Source organism: Podarcis cretensis, assembly GCF_951804945.1.
Source record: "Podarcis cretensis genome assembly, chromosome: 8".
Lineage (NCBI taxonomy): Eukaryota > Metazoa > Chordata > Lepidosauria > Squamata > Lacertidae > Podarcis > Podarcis cretensis.
The window spans coordinates 41,967,751-41,990,859 of record NC_137177.1 but is presented as its reverse complement, the minus strand read 5'-3'; the positions used below and the strand labels follow the sequence as shown (position 1 = coordinate 41,990,859).

General features: G+C 42.9%; 1 protein-coding gene across 1 annotated transcript in view; it reads left to right on the top strand.

Annotated features, from left to right (window-relative positions):
* NECAB2 (N-terminal EF-hand calcium binding protein 2) overlaps positions 1-23,109 on the top strand; it is a 139,881-nt gene that overhangs the window by 64,398 nt on the left and 52,374 nt on the right. Inside the window, exons 4-5 of the mRNA XM_079988335.1 lie at positions 1,880-1,905; positions 7,662-7,759. Coding sequence (XP_079844461.1) covers positions 1,880-1,905; positions 7,662-7,759 — 124 coding nt within the window. The remainder of the gene's footprint in view (positions 1-1,879; positions 1,906-7,661; positions 7,760-23,109) is intronic.

Genomic DNA, 23,109 nt, shown 5'->3' with positions numbered 1-23,109 from the left:
TCAGCATCTGACCAATGCTGTTTAGAAGGAACAGCAGACATACAACCTTTTTGGAATAAGTTGTCCATTCCAGAAACTATAGCTCCTTGAGCGCTTGTTAATCATGTAGTTATGACTTTCGATCCAGAATCCTGAAGGCATGCCCCTCCGGTGCTTGCCACTCACAGCCTTAATTTCTGTTGAGGGACCCTGGTTGACAGATGAAACACATGGGTGTTGCAGTGTGAGGTCTTCTTAGTGGTGGCGCTTCAGCCAGGAATCCCCCAGGAATTTTGATTGGAGTCAAAACCGCTGAGCTTTCAACGGAGCCTCAAGATTCATCTCTTTTCCTTAAGCGTTTGGGAATGTTTGATGCTGCTCAACATCAGATGCACTGCTGTGGTTTTAATGTAATAGTTTGCCTTCAATATTCCCATTAATGCTTATGTGGTTTTGTTGTATTTATTGTTTAGTTGCTATAAGCTACCTTAAGATCTTGATGAAGAAGGATGACTCAATGAATGACTAAATGAACTAAGGAACTCTAAAGCAGTGCAGCCAGAGAGGCATTTCTGTGACTCATTGCTTGCTGTTTTGAGAGATGATTACAGCAGTACAAAGGCAAGATTTTAATAGGACCTTGGACAGCTCCATGCAGGGCTCAGGGTAGAACCTCCATAAGAGCATAAGAGCAAAGCTCAAATGTTGTTTTAGCAGCACCCATAACCCACAGGTGCATATATGACATAATTCTGCAGTGGCACAGGAAAACAAAGATGGAATTCAGCAAAAACCACAAACCAGCTTCCTAAGAATCTCAGCTTTCTTTTCTTTTTTAGAAAAAGTTTATTCATTTAAAAACATACAGTTTAATATAATAATAAAAAGATCTCTGTGGTTTACATTTAAAAGTACAGATAAGAAGCAATAAAATTTCCAAAAATGTAAGAAAAACAGAAAATATATATTCCACAGATAAAATCAGCAGTGTTCAAAACAGAATGAAAAATTAAGAGGCAGAGTCCAGGAAAGCTTGCGTAGATATCTATGCTTTTATGAGGCATTTAAAGGTCATTACTGCCTCTGCATTCCAGAGTGCGTATTTTCACCCTCTGGTTGCAAAAAGAGACTTGAAAGGATGTGGACAATGCTTGATGAAATTTCAGAAGTCAAGGAGGCAGCTGGATAAGGCATTTCAGACAATTCTTAAAAACATAGAATTGTCAGTCCAACCACCTACAATGCAGGAATCACAACTAAAAAACCCCCTGAGTTATGGTCAGCCTACCTCCATTTAAAAAACTCTAATGAGAGCCTGCTACCTTCCAAGATTGTCCATTTCACTGTTGAAAAGCTCTTAGCATCAAAAAGTGCTTCCTTATATTTAGACCACATTGTGACTAGCTAATATACCAATAAATTTAGCAAAATAGCAATATTAGGCAAAATGAGAGAAACTATGTAGATATGATCAAGTTGTGTGATTCTGTCTGCTGAATTTAATTTGTGTTAAGGCAGGGAATGCACAGCTAAAACATAACCCTGAAAGTACTATTTGTCCCTTCCATGATCTGCATAAATGAGATTTTACTATACACTAATTACCTTTCATTGCGTTCATTTGTTAACAACAACAAAAGCAAAATACACTATGTGCAAAGTGCAATTCATTGTATTTAATTACAATTGGATCAGGAATGCTTGATGTGAAAGTCCTGGCGTGTGGCTTTTGAAATGTACGTTTTATTGAGAACAGCAATATATAGCATCTTTGAACATTGGTAGTGAACTTGTTCTGGTTCCACTTTTTCTCAGTTTCTTGCTGCTATGCTCCCGCTTTCCCTCCTTCTAATTTTGTGTATTCTTATTCTTTCCTGTCTTTCTTTTCTTTATTTCAAAGCAACGTGGATACGAAGGAACTATGTGGTGAGTATCTTATCTGTTGGCAGCTCAGCAAATTCCTCGATCAGCTTTGCTGGTTATAACAGCATTGGCATGCCTGTGTTCAGTAGGAACATTTTTAGCTATGTAGTCAATGGCCCTGAGATCTACAGTAGAGGGTGGTGTACATATTTAATAAGAATAAGAATTGGAAAGTGAGCAAGACCATTGATCCATCTGGCTCAGTATTTCACTGACATATTGGCAGCATCTCCAGCATTTCAGACAGTTGTCCTTCCCAGCTGTACCTAGAGAGGCCAGACATTGAATTTGGAATCTTGTACTAGCAAAGTATGTCCTCTACTGCTGAGTTACACCCCATGCCTAAAAAGAGACCTTCTTATTTAAAATCAATCACAGGAAGCAGCTTTACACGGAATCAGACCGTCGTTCCATGTTGCTCTGAATTGTCCCCAAGTTTTAGATAGGGGCTTCCCCCAGCCTGGGATCTTTTGCATAAAGGTAAAGGTAAAGGGACCCCTGACCATTAGGTCCAGTAATGGCCGACTCTGGGGTTGCGGCGCTCATCTCGCTTTATTGGTCACCTGGTCACGCCGGTCATGTGGTCACGCCAGTCACGTGGCCAGCATGACTAAGCCACTTCTGGCGAACCAGAGCAGCGCGCGGAAACGGCGTTTACCTCCCCACCGGAGCGGTACCTATTTATCTACTTGCACTTTGAGGTGCTTTCAAACTGCTAGGTTGGCAGGAGCAGGGACTGAGCAACGGGAGCTCACCCCATCACGGGGATTCGAACCAACAACCATCTGATCGGCAAGTCCTAGGCTCTGTAGTTTAACCCACAGCGCCACCCGCATCTTTTGCATGCAGAGCACATTTTCTAACAGCAGTGCTGATCAGACCCTGTGTGCTGATCAGGCAAGGCCACACATTTTATCCTTCTTAGTTGATGGTAAGTGAAAAGAAAGTGGGTTGCTATGGGAGAGTGTCCCCACATGCACAGCAGCAGCAGCACTTCAGCCCTTAATGAACACAGGAAGCTGCCTTATCCTGAATCAAACCATCTGCCTATCTAGCTCACTGTTGTCCACACTAACGGGACAATCCCGGGGATTAAACCTGGGACTTTCTACATGCAAAGCAGATACTCCACCACTGAGCTACCTATCCAGGCAACCCCAGTTGTAGTGTCTGAGCTTTCATCCAGACAAAAAATAAAAATATATAATTGCCTTATCCATATAAGGTAGGCGGACCAGTGCTTCACATAGCTCAGTATAGTGGAACCTCGGTTCTCAAACCGCTCCATTCCCAAACGTTTCAACTCCAAACGTCGAAAACCCAGAAGTAAGTGTTCCGGTTTTCGAACATTCCTCGGAACCTGAACGTCCAACATGGCTTCCAATCTGCAAAAAGCCTAGCTGTCAGCCAAGTGGAATTTGAACATTTTGGAAGTCAAACGTCCTTTCAGAATGGATTACATTTGACTTGCGAGGTTCCACTGTATTGCCTAAATCTGGCATAGGGAATCTTTCCTAGCAGGCAAACCAGACCATTATCTCCTGACCCCTCCAGGCCAAATGTGACATCACTATGTCATCAGGTGCTGCTGTGCTCTGAAGCCATGATTGCTGGGATTTCAAAGCACAGTATGAGCTGTTTGAAAGCCCCTTTGCAAGCAGCCCTGCACTGCTCTTTAAACCTCCAAAAGTCAGCTTCAAAGAGCAGCATAGGGCTGCTTTCAAAATGGCTTTCAAGCAGCCCTGTGCAAAATGGGTTTCAAAATGGCTTTCAAGCAGTTCCTGTTCCCAGCCTATGGCAGCAGTTCTGTATGTTCACATAGTTCGCTCCAGATTGTGTCATCCTGTTCCTGAGAAGGAATTTCTCTGGATCCTGGCATGAATCCAATAATAAGAGCCCTCTCTGGCCTTGTGACTTTGTAGAATTGAACCCCTGCTCATTAGCTGATGAGCAGGGATTAAATCCTGCTGACGCTCAGCCAATGAAGAATGTCTGTACCCCTCATCAAAGTGACACCAGTTGATTGGCAGGTGGGCATGTTTTTTGAGAAATAGCCTCGCAGGCCAATTTTGACCCCCTCTGTGGTCTGAGATTGGCCTACAAGCTGAAGGTTCCCTGCCCCTGCCCTACAATGACTAGCAGTGGCTCTCCATGATTTCTGACAGGGGTCCTTCCCAGTTGTACCTTGAAATGCCAGGGATTTAACCTCTTGCTGAAGCCTCTCCTTATATCTGAGAAAAGAGGGGAAATGGTTTCTGGTGAGTTCCACACTCATAAAACATATATGTGACTGGAATGCCATTTCCCCAGGGTTTGAAAGGGCTCTGTGCACAACGCATAGAGAATATACAATAGCAGAACTTGTTGGGCCAGGTTGCTGAACCCTTTGGGCACCCCATTAGTCAATTCCATTCACACACAGCCCTTTCACAAGTTGGTTGATTGTATGAATGGGGGTCATGTAAGACTCACATCTCAGGGGTGAGGCTGGTCTGCCTGTCTTTGTGACACATGGAGGCTTTCAGTCAACAGACGGAGTGCTTGTTGAACCCCAACCCCCAAGTCACAAGTAGATTAGATTGTACTTCTCAGACTGTTACACTGAGGTAGGAAACAGAAGTGGGGAAATTAATGTTGCTAGACAATTCTCTTAACTAGGACATCAAGACTGAGATCAAGTTGAGAGAGGTAGTGGATACATACTTTATCTTCAGATGTTTATGTACTTTGCTAAAAATAAACGCTTGGCCCAAAGGCACAACAGGAACATCTGGCAAATGCTTACCTGCACTTGATAGTAACTGCACCTAAAGTAACCTAGGGATCACATAGCCCACTCAGGATTAAACTTCTCTTACCAATATGTCAACACACGTAACCCTTGTTCAGCTGTTGTTTTCCAGTTAGGAATAGAAGAGGAATTAGATTCAGTTCTCATTTAAAGATGAAGCTGCCTAATTTGCACTCCCTGAAACAATGCACAAACTGAAACACAGACATCTTCTGCAATCCTCCTGAATTTTCTCTCGCTGAGGAATGTGTGCAAAAATTCATATGCTACGCAGAGATATAAATGCGTAGATTATGAAATCCACACTAACATGCTGGTTCATTTCCATAAGGACTTTTTAAAATAAAAAGATACGCTGGCATGGAAATGTGGAGAACTGAACTTAAGACTGGAGAAATGAGGAAATGAGAGAGAGAGAGAGAGAGAGAGAGAGAGAGAGAGAGAGAGAGAGAGAATGAATTCAGGGATTTGCCCATCCCAGTCTAGAATGCACACTTCTGTGCATGTTCTCTTAGCATCACTCTTCCAACTTCCTCCTTCAGCTCTAAGAGGCCCCTGAACAGAACGGGGGCTGAGAGGCTGTGTTGCTGCTGGGGGAAGACTTCAAGGGGAACACTGTGCCTACGTGTGTCACATTGGTGGCCCCCTAAATATTGCAACCTCTTCTATAAACCAACCTTCTAGTGTCCAGCAAGCTGCCATTGGGTTTGTGTTAGGCTTACCCTCAGCACGTATTTGCAAGTGCCTCAAATCTCCTGTTGGTCCAGGTGAAATCTCTCTCTTGTGTTTGCAAAGGCTTTTTAATCAAAATTACAATTTAATCCTGTTTTACATGTGCAGCTTTTCAGTGCCCGCCCTTGCCAAAATCGCAATCGTTATTTTTCTCCTCCTCAGGTTTTATGGACTGTGTCACAAGTTTTGCTTTATCATCTCCAGAAAAGGATTTACTTCTTCCATTCCTCACTTCTAAAAGCCAACTCTGCAAAGTGATTTATTTATTTATTTATTTTTCACTCCTTTGTATGGTGAGGAAATATCTGCAGCTGCTGGAAATTAGGTGGCTGGGGTTTTTTTAAAATCAGGCTCAAGCCGCTGTGGATCACAGTGGAAGGAGGACTCCTCACTGCTCCTCCAGCAGTTGCTATCGCTCCCTTCATCCTGCATGCTGTTCAGAGAGATATATGGCATTTTAATTAAGCCAAGGGAGGCTAATTAATGGACTGTCTTTTGAGGTTATTTATAGGAGAGTTCTGTAAGAAATGTCAATTCAATATGAATTGCTGCTTCTTTTCTAACAGAGATTATGGGAGCACCAATTTCTGCACTTTAAAAAAAAAATAAAGACGGAAAACTTACTTAGATCTCGATCTGCGGGTGGAGGTTCATAGCTAAGTGTCAGGAGCAGGAATCAGAGACAGGTCAGCAATAAATCACAATGTGTCAGTGAAATTAACTCTTTATTCAAGGAAACAAGTTCAGCTCAGGAGGCCAGCCCTAGTGAGCACAGCAACACACGCCGGTAGATCTTACCCCTTTGAGGCAGTTGTGGGGACTGAAGGTCCTCGCCTCCCCTGGGTACTTCCCAAGCAATCTATGACTCCATTGCCATGTCTGTCTCTGCTCCTCCCTCTTCATACCTCTTCTGGTCCTGGGAGACTGGGGGGGAGGGGAACTGGTCACAGCAGGAGGGGAAGACATCCTCGTTTCTTCACCAGCCTAATTCATATCAGTCTCTTGGCTCCCCTCCTCACAAGCCTCTGCTTCTCCCTGCTCACTAAACCCTGTTACCACTTCAGCTTTCACCACACCTCCTTCCTCTTCTCCTGTCATCCCACCACCAATCCCCTCAGTCTGAAGAAGAAGAGTTTGGGTTTGATATCCCGCTTTATCACTACCCGAAGGAGTCTCAAAGCGGCTAACCTTCTCCTTTCCCTTCCTCCCCCACAACAAACACTCTGTGAGGTGAGTGGGGCTGAGAGACCTCAGAGAAGTGTGACTGGCCCAAGGTCACCCAGCAGCTGCAGGTGGAGGAGTGGAGACGCGAACCCGGTTCCCCAGATTACGAGACTACCGCTCTTAACCACTACACCACACTGGCTCTCTGAGCCTTCTTTCCCTGGGGTTTTCCTTAAGAGTTCCCCAACTGGTGCCTCCCACATCTCCTCTGTATCCAGCCAGTCCATGACATCAAGATCTGCCTTCCTAAACCTAGTACCATCCAGTTGTTTGGTACTACAACTAATAGGACTATTTTATTGGTTTATTTCACTTACAGATATTTTCAAGGGCTGTGTATTTGGTCCAGACAAATTTCAGTTCCTGAACGAAATCAGCATGACTTAGGCTGATCTGGGATTTGCCTGGACTAGGTCATGGCAGCCCTGGATCACCTTGAGTCAGGTCCACATGGACTAATCCAGGGCTGTCAAAAGAGAGGGAGTACGGGCAGGAGATGATGCAGGCATGATCTGCTAACAACCCTGATCAAACATGTTAGGGGGTGACAAATGGTTGTGGTCTCTCTCTTTCCTTTGTACATTTCAGCTTAATGGTGTTCTGGCCCAGCCACAAAAAAATCTCTTCAACTACTATCTTGGTGTACAGAAAAGGTCATGCAAATTATCCCTCAAAAATAAATGTAGCAGCACAGTAAGAACTTGCCTTCAACTATTAACAACCCTTTGAATAGGTCTTAAATCAGAGGCTGGACAACCACCTGTTGGGACTAGCGTTGCATTTCCTACAAGCCCGTCACTGCTGCCAGCTCTATGATTTGAACCCCTTTCACCTACTAAACATGATGGAGTGCAGTGTTTTTAGAAGTTGGAATATTTCCTGGCTGGTACACTTTGAAACAGCAAGTTTTCAATTTGGACATTTACCTTGAGGCAAGCAAGTATGATTAACTATGTTATCCTTTATTTTTCCCTCCCTTCTCCTTTAATCCTGCAATATCCTTGGGGTCCAGATTATTTTACCGACCACATGGGAGATTATGAAGATGTTCTGGCTTCCCTGGAGACCCTCAACCTCTCCATTCTGAAGGCCATGGATTACACCAAACGGGTGAGTGTTCATTATGTCATATATATGCAATTCATCTGTATCTGCTGAAGTTCTGAGTGGGTCAAAGCTGGATTCATGGAGTTTGTGACTTCTTTATTTTGGGGGTAATTCCTGTTCAAGGAAATGTGGAGAACTGGTGCTTTTCTGGTCCCCCAGTGCACATGAAAACTGGGGGCTGAATTATACCAGCCCAGATGATAGAGGGAAATAGGTTTTTTTAATGAAAAAATACAAAGGAGTGAAAGAGTGCACCTCCACTCTCACTTCTGCCATGGCAGCCAGAGTCTGGCAGGGCACTGGATAAGGTGAGGAAATGGTCTTCAATTTCTCACCACCACTAAGCCTTAGGACTGCAACCTAAGAGTGTATAATCAAATGAACTCCATGTCTACAATTGACTCTTTACTGACACAAGTCAGAAGCCTGCAAGATGAATAGTGTGGGTGCATAGTAGGTAACTTTAAGCCTGTGTGAGAATAAGATGGCATGCAGACTGGCAATATACCTCAAGACAAAGGTGAGCCCCTTAAGCAAGGTGTATCCTCCTCAGATCGCAGGTGTTTTCAAGCTTAGTTTCTCAATATTTTATGAAGCCTCAAGCACCTTTCAGATGTCCTCCCACCATCCAATGGCCATGGCAGAAGCCTGTTAGTGCTGCCTTCTCCAGCTTGTCCCTGCAGGGCCAACCAGATGTCCCTGGATAGCCTGTGAGCAAGATCTGAGCACAAGAGCAGTCTCCCTACTTGTGATTCCCGGTGACTGAGTTTCAGAGGCTTGCTGCCTCTGTCAGTGGAGATAGAACAAGTTCCTTATGAGGCGGAGAGAGATGGAAATGAAGGCCAAGAATATGTTCTGCTTTAAGTTCCTTTGGCTACTTATTCCTCAGAAACAGGCTTTCTGTGTAGAGTGACTTTCATTAAAGTTTGTATAATATGTTTTCCCCCTTCTGGTCTCTCCTATTCTTGAAGAAATAAATTGCTTTTCATTTCAAAGGAAAACTCTGGTATGCCCTTGAGTGCAGATGTGTTTCTAGCCCTGCTTCCTCAATTGCCAACCAAATAGGCTAAACTAATCTATTAGAAGGAATATCCGCTCCAGACGCTATTAGTTGTAATCCCCCCCCCTTTATTTTTTTAAAAAGAAACTTTTAAAGCAAAAGCAGGTGCAAGGTTCTAAATGTGGCATACTGGATTCGTTTTATTAACATTTTTGCTATAGGCCTGTTTTACTTGTGAAGTTCTTGTATAACCCATTTTAATTGGTGTTTATACTTTGTGTCTTGAAAAGAACGCTGATAGTTTGTTTCTTTTAAGGAGACATGTGGCAATTATTTTCTGTGGGGGAAGCTCGTAAACTATCTCTGGTAATTAGGCACTAAAGTATACAAGCTAAACAAAGTGTGGGAATGTAATTACTTTCTGATTTAGGGAGATCTGCTGCTGTCGCGTCCAACTGGTAGGTGAAGCAGAAAGCTCAGAAAATTGTTAAAATAATAATAATCAGTTCTCTTCCATGTATAAAGTTCTATTTCATCTTGGGCCTGGACCACTGATGGCTTAAAACTGTCCCAGCTGTTGTGTTTACTCATAAATGGTGGCGTTTAAATAAAATCTGCCTGAAAGTTGTGGAAGCCAAGTCATGATTGTTCAGTATACGGTACTTCTGTGTTGCCATCTGTGCATTTTTCCAGTGCAAGGCTAGAAATGGTGTTTCAAAGGATGAGCTGGTGAACAGCATCAGATGATGTTTCAGTTTATACTGAGTAAATGGTCAGAAATCTTCTCTTCTTTTGCCTAAAAAGTTTGATAATTGTATTGCAACCTGTCTGAAGCCCCTTGGGGCATAGCTGCAACACAGACCTGGGCAGCAATGCCAAACAGTACCCTCTTTCTTCATTGTGAGGGTTCAAGGACATATTCCAGCCAGGCACAAACACTTGCAAAGGGTGCAAAGTAGGGCTGGTGACATGGCATGTGTAGAGGGGGTGTGGCCTGAGGAGAGTCTTGAGGGCCAGGTAGAGAGGCCTGGAGGGCCTTTTTTTTTTTAAGCTACAGTTGATTTAATTAGCTTTTGAATATTTTTAAATACTTGTTTTAACTGTTTTCATCAACATAATTTTTAAATTACATGTTATATTTTTGTGAACAGCTGAGAGGTTTCCTTATCAAGTGATAATAGAAATTTTGTTAAATAATATAAATGACAGGTAATGTTATAGGGAAATCTTTTCAAGTCATTAAGCATGGCATATCACTCTGGTTCCCTCCTTGAAAACTGATGTTGTCTCAGCTATAACTCTTCACTCCTGCAGGAGGAAAATGTAAGTCATGTTCAAAATTCTAAGGACCGAACTAGATGTTATGTGGAAAATCCATAAAGTATCCAGTGGCAGGTTTTGTATTATTGAAAAGCAGCTGTAGGAGGCTGCTGTTCAGAGCAAAGGAGTGGCATGTGGTGGCTGGCTGGCTGCTGAATTCTTCCCACCATGCACCATGTGTTTGCTCAAAATAATTGTTCCCAAGATCTGGGGACCTATTTATTTACTTCTGCGGGGAGAAAAGCAACTTGGGCTTCATGATTATTTATTTATTTATTTATTTATTTATTTAATATGTTCTTCAGCCATGAAAGGTTCTCAGAGTGGCTGATAGTGATAAGACAGTCCCTGCCCTCAGGCGTATAATCTAAAAGACACGGCACAGAAGGAAAAAGGGATTAGGAGGGAGGAGGTGGGGAGAGGGGAAGCCAGAGTCAGGATTTTGACCATATACAAATGTTGAGAAGAGAAAGGATTTCACACCCCTTAGTATTACTACTCCCGATTCCAAAACAATGTCCCAGAATATATATCCTGCTATAATAACTTGCACATTCTTTGGGAAACAACTAATGACAATGTTCGTATTAAAACTTTGCGGCTGTTTCCTTCCTATGTTGTGTGCGGCTGAAAGTGGCCTTGGGAGAGATCAGAGTTAACTTTGTAGCCATACTACAATTTATTAGGCTTAAGCTCACTTTGCAAGTCCTTTCTTACTTGTAGGAGGAAGATCTAAAAATAGGGCATTTCTGTTAATTTTTTTTTTAAGGCTCTATTGAATAAGAAATGCTTGGTCTTAATGTAACCCATGCAGTTCTCTTAATTGCTTTCATGACTGGAAAGAAGCTTTCCTGCTGATGTCTCACATCTTCAATAAGAAACTCTAAAAAAAACGGCAAAGCAAGACATCTTGGGGAAGGGCGGCTCCCGTAAGTCTAGGGGACTAATGGATTGTCAAAAGCAGGTTTGCCATAAGATGGCCTGAAAACAAGGGAGAGAGCAACCTGGTGACTTTTGATGGCTTCCCATTATATTTATGACCGTGGCTGAGATGGTGGACCACTGAATAATTGAAGAGTGCTGTGGAGCCAGTGGACTTTGCCTAAAGCAGTAATTATACTGCAGCTGGAGCCATCTGCTTGCATTAATGCCAGAAAGGTGGAGGGGTGGCCTCTTTGGTGAGCAGCAATGGAGAAAAACTCCCGGAATAGCATTAGTGCTGCACAGCACTTAGTAAGGAGGTTGGAGAATTCTGAAGAAAACAGAAATCAGTGGAAATTGGCAGTGTTTATTTGGAGGAGAGACTATTTCTGCCCAGTCAAGCTCACAGTTCTTATAGAAGGTGAGAAGTTTGCCAAGGAGGGGTGAGCAGTGGCCAGGGCCCTTCGCACACCAACCTCTGGGGAAGGTGGAGTGTGACAGGCCGCCAGCAAATGAGGCAGCTGATGGAGGATTAGGCTGCAGACAAAGCAGTCTGACCTTGAGATACTGATGGAAGACAACAATATGGGAATATTTGAGGACTTGAAGTTTGAATGAGTATGGTAGCATGCATAGTGCATTGTCTGCAAACCAGCTTCCATCACACACACACACACACACACCCTGCAGAGTGAGGTAATATGACCTTGGCACAGAGGTCAGGCCGTTTCTGTCAGAGGTAGGAATAGGGTGACTTTGGAATACACCAATCAAATTACATCAAATTATGGGGGTTGGGGTTGGGGTGTGGAAATATATTTTTCATACTTGGAGCCAAAATAGCTAGATTTGCCAAGACCAAACTGAGCCAAAGGGCTTTGTGTTCCTTTGGCTTTGTGATTCTGTGACCGGACAACATATGTCAGCTATTTAAATGCTATGCTGAAGCACTTTTTGAAAATGGCGCCTAAGATCTAAAGATTTCACACTTCTGTGAGCCCAAACTATCCTCATGATGATTGAGCCACTTGATAAGCTTGTGTTGAATTGAAAGTGTCTCCTGTTGGCTGGTGTGTTCTGTTATTCTCAATTCTGCTAAGAATTTCTGCTCTTAAAATTCCACCAGAAAACTGTGGGGTGGCTAACTTTATAATGTCCTCATTGTGCCTCTGAAAATTCTCACCATCTGCCCATAGACTTCAAAAGGAAAACTGCTAGGCTGCTAAAACTTGATTTTATCACAAGCGCTTGTTTCAATGTGTTTGTATACTACTCTATTTTTCATTTCCTTGCAGAATTGGTTTGGGCGCTCACAAACAACAGCAGATGAGAATGTCAACCTGTTTTTCATTAGACTGAGCCAACTCGAGCAATGCCTGGATCCCTCTGAATAGACCTGATTTGTCTTAAGATTTGAGCCTTGGCCAAATCCAGTGCATAGCCTTGCTGGCCAGCCCTTCAGAGAAATGTCTATCCCCTGCAAAGCAGGACATGCAACCAGCCTCTATTGCACTTTCCCCCAGAAAGATGAGACTCTACTCTGGGAGAATGAGGAATACAATAACCCTTCAAATTGTATTCACCTTGGCTGATTACTTTTCTCTCCCTTATACAGATATATTTTCCTTCAGATCTGCTGAGCAAGCTCCATAATAACTCATTTTCACACCCATTCCTGCAGAGAGCAGGTTTTTATATGCTGCGTTCCCTTGGGGAGTACTGCATTGTGGCAAAAGGGCTGTTAATCTTCTACACTTAACTAGCATTGCTGTTAAGTATAGTAAATATATAGATAACAAGATATCCCCAGAAGGAAAATTGCAGCTTTAAAAAATGTGTCCATTGCACTTGCAAAACCCATGCCAAATTTGTGTCCCCAGATTTCTTTTACATGTGTTGCTCTGTGTGAGCCTCTCATGCACAGAACCAACCCTGGTGGTGTTTCCAGCTCCCCCGCTCCTGTCCCAAGACAGCCATCTATTGATGTATTTTATTTGTTTGTTGCATTTTTATTCCACCTGTAACTCCAAGGTGGCATCCATGGTTCTCCCTTATTTATTCTCCTCCTTATTTAATCCACACAACAACCCTGTGAGGTAGGTTAGGCTGAGTGGCAACGACTGGCCCAAGGTCATCCAGTGAGCTTCACGGCTGAGTGGGGTTTCAAACCCTGGTCTCCTAGGTACCAGTCCGGCACTTTGACCACTACACTACACTGGTATCTACTGTGTGGTGTAGTGGTTAGAGTGCTGGACTGGTATCTACTATGCATCTACCATAACATCTACTGTAGAAGTTTACAGAAGCAAATTATTATTATTGGAGGCTTGCCCTTTAAGTCAAATGGGGCACTTCCCCACCAAGCTCAGCCCATGGGGGGCATGCTCTATTGGCCCTTGGTACTAGCTTCACCTACAGTTAGTCTCTCTGCTTTTCGCACCAATGGACACCAGCCCTCCCACCCACCACAATATTATTATTTTGTGGTCTCCGCTTCCCTGAACAGAGAGTTGCAGAGAGTTTTGGAGGAGAGGTGATTGGAGAGTTATGGCATTTTGTTGTGCGTGGTATGTTCACAAGTATGACTTAAGTGGAGGATAAGAACTCATAGCAAAACCACTGATGCCCACCATATCAACCAGAGAGAGATATTCACAACCCAAGGTGCCTTCAGATCTCACAGCCATCACCCATTGCAGCTAACATTCTTTCTGTCCAAAACTATAGTTACTTTCACACACAAGACCCACCCTTAGCTGGGTAGTGGGAGAAGATAATACATACTTGTCACTCACATTTCAGAAATGATTTTTACTAAGCCTGTTCTCCTACAAGTATTTCCTTTAAATAGACTGTGTCTCATTCTGACCCATAAACACTGTGTGAAGGAACAGAATTTGTGTGTGAAACATGGGTTGTCAAACAGTTGCCTTTTGCATTAAAGGCTCTCCTGTACAGGAAGGCTCAAGGTTCACAGGAAGGTAAGATGTACGAGAGGATGCTTTGCTCAGGAAGCTGTGCACAAGAGGGTCAAAGATCCAGCCAATTAAGGAGAAAGAGTGATGCAACCAGAGGTTTATTCTCCTCCTGATTGGCTGAAAGGTTAGGAGGAGGAATGAAAATATTGTATATAACTTGGAATGTGGGGAAATAAGTTAGTGAAGAAAGTCGAGGAGTCAAAGTTAGGGTGAAGTCTCAAATTTGAAAAGGTGAAGAGTTGTGCAAGAGAACATTGTAAAGAAGCACTGGAAAGTGTTAAGGAGCTTAGTTGAACAATGTCTGGAAGGAAAAGAGGACCATGAAGGGACCGCAAAGCTGAACAATGCAAACTGAAAGGTGTTGGCTTGGTTAGGGAAACTATCTAAAACAGCTGTACCTGCACGTGTTTCATCTTTTGTTCTTATGGGTAACTGCTCAAACTGAAATTATCATTTTTTAAAAAAAATATATCTTTGTAACTTCTTGCCTTACTAAATCCTGAAGTGTAAACATAGTTTGTTTTTTTGGGATGAGGGGGAATACTCTGATATCTGGTTGTTCACCCAACATTTTTATTGTCAGAATGATGACAGGAGTTGTAGTTCAACAACAGCTGGAGGGTTCCCGGTTCCCCAACACCAGCTATATTTCAAATTGGGTGAACTATGATGAACTTCAGCAACTGCACTCAGTGGAATCCCTGCAATGCGTAGAGCCCAGTCCCCAAGCCTGATGAGCAGCACAGTGCAATGCATGGTGGCAACCCAATTGCTCTTGCCCATCAAATAGGCAAATAGGAGCCATGCAAATGCAAGAGAGGAAGAACGCATAACTGGAGACAAGGCTTTTCCAGAGCCTTGATATTGGGTGGGCTAGGTTCCAGCTAAAGACATCTTCAGAAGGAGAGGAGAGCAGATCTGTGATAGTGGGACAACAGGGGAGAAATATGTTTTTGAATGGAAATATATGTTGCAGCCAATGGAATAAACATTTAGCAGTTTTTTTCAAGCAGAGCATGCAAAGTAATCAAAGGATTTGAGGGGTTGGGGATAGATGCTGCATGGCTCTGTAGAACCCAAACCGAGCTATAGGCAGTAGAGAGTATGTCAGATTAAGCTAGATTTTGCATTTTAATGCTGGTAACAATGCTGTATTCCCCTTGCTTCTTTTAAGAGCTGGATCCAAGTTCTGCGGACCAAATTGATTCTGGCCGTTTGCACCTTGCTCATATATATTTCAGGAGCAAAGAGCTTTGGGTAACCTGCCAGAAACTTTCATAAATATTCACTTTGAACAAGTAGGACAGGTTGCAGATACTTCAGTTACCTTAACAGACCTGACCTGCCCAAATGCCACTTCTTATATTTCTACAGTTCTGGAAGGAAAGCAAGCATTTGGCAATGTTGTCTTCTGCATCCCAGTTCATGCACTCATTGGAACTTGTGTGGCAGATAACCAATCATGCACATCATATAATGCATTCAGTGTGGACTCTTCTAAATCCAGGGGCAGGGGAAGAAATCACTCAAAGTTCTTATTTAATTTCTTTTATTTACTGCAGTTACAGTAGATCCCAAGGATATAAGTGCATGGGTGTGGGGAACACTATTGCTGGAGAGTCCCAAGGGGTAGGTCTTTCTACTTGCTCAAGAAAGTCAAACTCTTACAGATGTTTTAAGTCTTCAACAGCTAGCTTTCTGATGAGTAAGAGAATGCACCCATGTGTTAGGCACACTGGCTGAACAGTGTCATCAATGTGTTTGCTTTCTTTTTAGCTTTCCAATTCTTTAAAACTTTTCTTGATGGTTCTGGACTTCTACAGGCATATATCTTGACTGTTGTGTTCTGTAGTGGTGGCATCAGAGGGAGTGCACCATATGCACCCTCAGCCATCATATTCACAGATGCACCTGTCTCAATGAAAACTTCAGCCTACTGTCCCAGTATGAAAATGTGGTGACATGGCAGACAGTTATGCTTGAAAGCAGTTGTTTGTGTGGAATACTCTGTGCAAACCTACTGGTCCTCTTCTTTTGGTGGTTCAGTCTGAACAGCAATTGCTTGCCTTTGGATGTAAGTATGTGGTATAAGTATGCAGCTGCTGACCTGCATACTCTTAAGTAGTTATTTCTTTTCCCGTGATTATGGCAAGCTGTGCCTTTGGCTGGGCAATCGCCTCTGTGGGATCTTTTGCCATTGCAGTGGGTTACCTGAGCTGCCTTCAGAGACACCAGAGCCCTCAACATCCCTATCCCCTGAAGAAGGGGAACCTGACTCCAGGGTGGGAGAAAGAGGCAAGGGCTGTCTGCAGTTTTCAAGATTTAGATGAGATCTGTGGAGGAGGAAATGAATCAGTCCAGTGAAATACTCTAGTTTCTGTGTGTGTGTGTGTTGTAGTTGAAAGGAAGTGGCTGAGCAAAACCAAACTATGCAGGGGGCTGGATGAAAAGGCGGATGCCTTGGTGGCATTGCCTTACTGCGCAGTTGGCATCTGTGAGCTGCTGAGTGGGCTACAAATGTCTTGGTCAGCATAGCAGCATGAATCTATACAGCAACGTTTCCTCCCCTCCTTCAGTAGTCAAACGGCTTTCCTTTTTTCCATAATCAATACCTTTGCTTTCCAGGGTGAAGTGCTATCTTTTACCTAATTTCTGCAAAAAAATTCCTTCCAGTAGCACCTTAAAGACCAACTAAGTCAGTTCTTGGTATGAGCTTTCGTGTGCATGCACACTGCATGCACACGAAAGCTCATACCAAGAACTGACTTAGTTGGTCTTTAAGGTGCTACTGGAAGGAATTTTTTTGTTTTGACTATGGCAGACCAACACGGCTACCTATCTGTAACTAATTTCTGCAGTATAAATACCAGACCACAGAAGTCTTGTGCCTTTGCCCTGTGCTGATTGGGGCTGATGAGAGTTGCAGTCCAACATATCTGGAGGTGGGATGTAGGCTCCCTTGGACTAGGGGCATGGACTCACCTGCTCACCATGCTGAGACCAACGGAGAAAGGGCTGCTCCAGAGGCGGTGCCAGTTCCAGGATGTGGTGGTCCCTTAGACAACAACAGTTCATTAGGCCATGGCTCTCCTGTGTCGTGCTTCATTTGTCTTTTGATTTACGGCCAGGACAGCTGAAGAGCTCAGAAGGGCAGCTGGGAACTAGCTCTAGCATGAACTGAGCACAAGTGAGTACAAGCTTCAATAAGCCTTCTCCAACCTTATGTTCTCCAGACATTGTTCCCTACAGCTCCTATTAGCCCAGCTAACATGGCCTATGGTAAGAGATGATGGGAGTTGCAGTCCCATGGAGATAGTGGATAAAGAACAGTTTTTCTCCCTCTCTCACAACACTAGAACTACTCAGGCAGGTTGGGAAAGGCAGGCTTTCTTACATTTAGGAATCATAGAATCATAGAGTTGGAAGAGACCACAAGGGCCATCGAGTCCAACCCCCCTGCCAAGCAGGAAACAAGCAGGAGTCAGCCCTGACCTGGTTTTAGAGGCTATTTGGGCTATATTTCTCTTTCTTCAAGGGGAGCATAACCCGCCCCACTTCTAAAACAGGCCTTCTATCCGATTTCTAGAACCGATATTTTTTTCTCTTTTAAATACCTTTTTGCCCCTTTTTCACCTTTTTTATCCCATTTCCATACTACTCCTATTTTTTAAAAAAACCCTCAAAATATATATCTCAATACTTATTTTAATTAGAAATGTTTAAGGAATTTGATTTCTGTGAATTCTGATGTGAACTCACTTTTTCACATTTCCTGAGCTAATGAGCTGATCAGAGAATAATTACCCTTCAGATTTCACACGTCTCTGAATTCTGCTATACAGTTCTTGGCTCACAAAAGGCTCCAGGGGGTGTGATTTGCCTAAAATTGGGGGCAAGTCAGTGGGTGTAGGTTCTTGTTGAGTTCATTAAGAATCCCCCCTTACAATGCAAGTAATGAATGAAGATTGTCTGAGCTAGAATGCACAATCAAGTTCTTGGTATTTTCTATTAAACTTGATACCAGTACTACACTGCTGTTAGGGGTGGAGAGCCATTTTCTAGATTTAGTCTGGTCAAGTTTAGCCATCCATCTTCATTTCAAAACAAAAAGGAAAGAAAAACATGATTTTTAAACCTCTTCAGTCCTGGGTGTGTCTGGAGATCTTTCATAAACAGCATGTGACACTCAGGAATGAGTAATTCTTTTTTTAATTGTGAACTTTCTCTTCCATTTAAAAATAATCTTTGAAAGATCTTTATAAAGAATGAAACCTGTCACACACAAAAATAATCAGCATCCCAGACTGCTCTAAAGAAAGATTTCTGGCACACACAAAAAGGGCTTCTTTATCGGATAAATGTATGTAGCAGTTGCTTTTCTTTAGATCCAGGTGTCTTACATTTTCTTTTGTGTAAACCTTTTTGCACAAAGACAAAGCCTCTTTCATATGTTAATACTTCTCCTTTATCAAGTATTTGATTGTTTACTCATCAGCTTGAAGCTGATTACCTACTATGCAAATTCTGTTTCCCTGATGTCCACTTGTTAGAATAGCTTTAGGGACTCTTGCACCTCCAGATGTATCTTGGGCCCAGCTGAAATGCTACAATGTTCTACTTTTTGACACAAAAAATTTTAAGACCCTAACTTTACTATAGTGAAGATAGGAATCCCCTTTTTGCAACTGTTTTTATTTTATTTTATGGGTGCTGCATTGGTATCTGACAGATAAAAATAAGAGCAAGGTGGCAGCTGCCTCGGGTAGCAGAATTGGTGGGGAAGACAAGGGGGAGTTTTAAAAGAATCTTCCCCCTCCCAATTCCATTTTTTAAAAAAGTTCTCCAGAATACTTTGGGCTCAGCCATACTTATTGAAAAGGCCAGTAAGGAATTGGGAATTTAATTCATCTGCACTCACCTTGTTTTTGATACGACAGAAGTTGATTTTGTAGGCAATCTTGATAACTAGATTGTGAGCAAGCCAAAGTGGCCCATGGGCATTTTGGAATTCAATTTCTCTAATGTTCTCCAACTGCAGGGTTTCTTAATAACGGAAGCAAGAGGAGGTCTTGAAATTTCCCATTTAATGAGAAATGGATTCTCTTCCACACGCCAATGGGGCAGGGTGTGTGTGTTAATTATTTGCTGAGCTCATTTCTGTCCAACTTTACAGAGAAGGGGTGTCCAATCTAAGTCCAGGAACCTGCAAGAGTTTCGATATTAACCAACTAGCTGTCTACTGAGCAAACAGACAGGACACCTAGTCACAGCCTTCCCAAATATGTGAGATGCATCATAACCTATTTAAATTATAATCATATTTTCTAAATTTGCAAGAACACAAATAAATGTAAATGTGTGCAGATGTAAATGTTATGCTGATCTGTGTCCCCTTTTTGGTGATACTTAACCTTAATCTTAGTGTGGCTCCATCTTAAGTTTTCCTCTATAGTTCTATAGCTCTGTGGGAGCCCTTCAGTTTTTGGCTAAGCCCATTTCAGATCAAACAAGGAAGAAAATGGATTCCAAGGGCTTTTTCTCATGCTCCGTACTAACAAACTTGGGTTTACCAGATATTGCACCAGGTGTCAGTCCTCACTCACTGATGAGTGTAGCTGAATGTCGTTTTGCCACATTCCCACTTTACTTCTTTTTCTATTGTACATGTAAAAATGAATGTGTGTTTTGATGCAGAGCAAGGGTTTTTGGAAAGATCATGATGTTTTTTGGACCCTGGATCCTGGAACTTGTGCAGAGATCCCACCAATAAGAGTAAAGCTCAGAGTCCTGTACTCTTTCCCAGCACACAAAGGAAGTTTAGGAAGGAGATAAACCTGTTACCTACCTTACCCTTGTTTCTCTGAGGTCATCTCACGTGGGGCTGCTCTTTAAGACAGTCTCCAGGCTGAAGCTACTGTGGAATGCAGCTGCTAGGCTGGTAACTAGGGACCATGTCCTGAAATCACCACATCACCTGCCAGTGAGCTACAACACCCAATTAAAGGTGTTGGTATTAGCATACAAAGCCCTAAATGGAATGAGACCCAAGTACCTAAAAGAGCACCTTCTCCCATACCAAATGTATTGGTTGCTACAATTGGTAAATGATGCCTTCTTGGTGGTGGTGCTACTGGTAGCTGCTTGATTGGCATTGACTTCTGACAGGGACTTATTGGTGGTGGTCCCTAGTGAAGTGTGCCTGCCTCCCTCATTATGCTCAGGAGAAATTTAAAAACACCCCTCTTCTTAACAATATTGTTATTGAGATGTTTGCTGCCCTGGGACCCTTTGGGAGGAAGGGCATTATGTAAATTAAATAAGGGTAATCATGATGACGGTGTTGATAATGCTTTATGGACCTCAGTGAGGTACATAGCTGGATCCCATTTACAATGCAGCAGAACAAAATAAACCTTTTCCTTTACTGCACCACTTCATAAGGAAAGTGAGGAACTGAACGACTGAATGCTCTCTCATTTATTTATTTTTTTAAATCTGTACTAGTGATAGAGGGTAAGGATCCAGAGATCATGCTAAGGGTGGCCAAATTTTGCACGGCTGCCATAAAACTCAGGGAACAAGCTGTGCATTACAAAGGTTAAGGCCTCAGATGCAAACCCTAGATAATATTTTAGAGACTAAGACCTAAACCACATTTCTAATGGCTGTCACATTCGTATTGTTTATTGTTATATTCGATTGTAAATTCAAACTTAATTCTATTGTGGTTTATATTTGTTCAGTACGTTATGTGAATCTGGTCTGGGACCATAATAAACTTCATTTCATTTCAATCTGTACTAGTGTGCCAGTTCTGCCTGGCTTTCTCCCTGTGTTGCTTTTAATTCTGCATGTAGAGAGCTTTTTTCCCTTCCAGCATGCAAACTCCCACCTGTGCTCTGCCTGAAATAATAGACTCTAAGGAAAGCCTGATTCTTCTGCATGTAGTAACTGTGCCCCATTGTCAGCTTGTGCTTCCCGGGAGGGTGAGGGAGAACCTGTTACTGGACTGTACCACTTTAGACTGTGGATGAGGAGAAGATTAAATGTAAAAAAGCAACTGCCAATAAGTCAGGGGGGAAGCTAGGCTAAGGCCGAATCCTGTTCACATGGAATCAAATTTCTCCCCCAACCACGCTCCTCACTTTGAATTCCCAATGGTCATCCCAGGAGAAAAGCAAAGAAACCCAAAAGCTTGAAAAAAAACCCCCAAAACCCTTCAGCTCAAATCCTGAGACACAGGAACCCAAGCAGACCCTCAACTGGCACTTTATAGTTAGCCTCTAAATGTGCCTAGGCAGAATGCAACCTAAAATGATGCTGAGCTTAACAATTTAGAGGGACAAAAAGAAGAGAAATAAATGTCTCATTGACTTCAGGTCCGGGCTGCCTTTTGAATCCAATGCTCATTAAAAGTCTCCAGGGTATTTTTCCTCCCCTGTGCTGGAGCTTTAAACTCTTGGCAGAAAACACTTTTAATTGCCCAGCATGTGGACTTCTAGAGGACTTAGCAAACACAAGCTAAAGCCTTTAAGAGCTGCATCCTGAGGTCACATTAGCACCTCCAGACCCCTAGGTTTTAATGGAGGGCTGTTAAGTCTCTTCCATTTCCTCATGCAAAGGCAGCGGGGGGGGGGGGGGCTTGAAAAAGTCCGAAGAGAGAACCAAGTGTGGTGGATTCTTTATTATGGTACTTTAACAATATGGAAAGACACTGGTTGTTTTTACCTGGTTTTTGGAAAGGCTACAAAGTGCATCTGTTCAAACGCTGAGTGCGGGAACAAACATTCCCAATCTGGTGCCCTTATAATAACCTAAACAGTGCTTTTTTCAATTAAAAATGTGTTAGGGGTGTTATGAGAAAATACTGCTCCTTTTCCCTTATAGGGTATCCGCCCTGGAATCCAAGACCACCCCCAGAAACATCATACATACATCACAGAAAGGGTGTGGCCCAAAACCACCCCCTTAATACATCAGAGAAGGGGTGGGAATCTGGGTGTGTTGTTTCTTCCTGTCTGCCAGGTTACCTGATTGGATTACCTGGGCATTTTGACCACTCTATTGTTATGCTAACTACTCAGTTCCTGAATCCAGGTCACGGGTCACAGGCTCACACCCTATTCATATCTTTGTTGTTGTTGTTTAGTCCTTTAATTGTGTCCGACTCTTCGTGACCCCATGGACCAGAGCACGCCAGGCACTTCTGTCTTCCACTGCCTCCCGCAGTTTGGTCAAAATTCATATCTTAAATGTGCCCTTAAGACAGGATTCGTGAAAGAGACAATGGAAAGATTTCCCATTTCCTTTGACATTGCGGAGAAATATTTGAGGTCATTTTGGGAAAGAGAAAATGGTTTCAGGACTTTTCTGTGGGTTTCTGACATGTGGTTTACATATCTGTATGTGTTTGCTTGCTACATTTATGAACATCTATTTTTTATATAGAAGACCTTAAAATTCTTATAACAGGGGTACTCTCATTTTGACTCAAGAAAATCACCATTTTATAGTTCAAATCAGGAAAAATAAATACAGTAAATGGACAAAAGTACAAAGATTCACAAAATGTTTAGGGGTATGCGTACCCCTGCGTTTTCCCCAGAAAAAAAACACTGAACCTAAAAAAAGCTTTGCTGTCTCAGGCCAATGACCCATCTAGTCCAGCATCCTGTTCTTCAGGTGGCCAACCACATGCCTATGGGAAGCCCATAATAAGGACCTGAGGGCAACAGCCCTTCCCCTCCCTATGATTCCCAGCAGCTGGAATTCAGCGGTAGTCTGCCTCCACCTTTGGAGTAGAACAAAGTCATTGTGGCTAGCAGCTTTTGATAGCTTTATCCTCCCTGAAGTTGTCTAATCCTCTTTTAAAGTTGGTAGCCATCCCTGCCTCCAGTGGGAGTGAGCTCCATAGCTGAACTATGTGCTGTGTGAATAGCTTTTTTTTTATCTGTCTGGAACAAGCATGGGAAAACTTGGCCTTCCAGAAGTTTTGGGACTACAGCTCCCATCATCCCAGACCACTGGTCCTGTTAGCTAGGGATGATGGGAGTTGTGGTCCCAAAACATCTGGAGGGCTGAGTTTGCCTATGCCTGGTCTTGAATGTTGCAACATTCGGCTTCATTTGATGTCC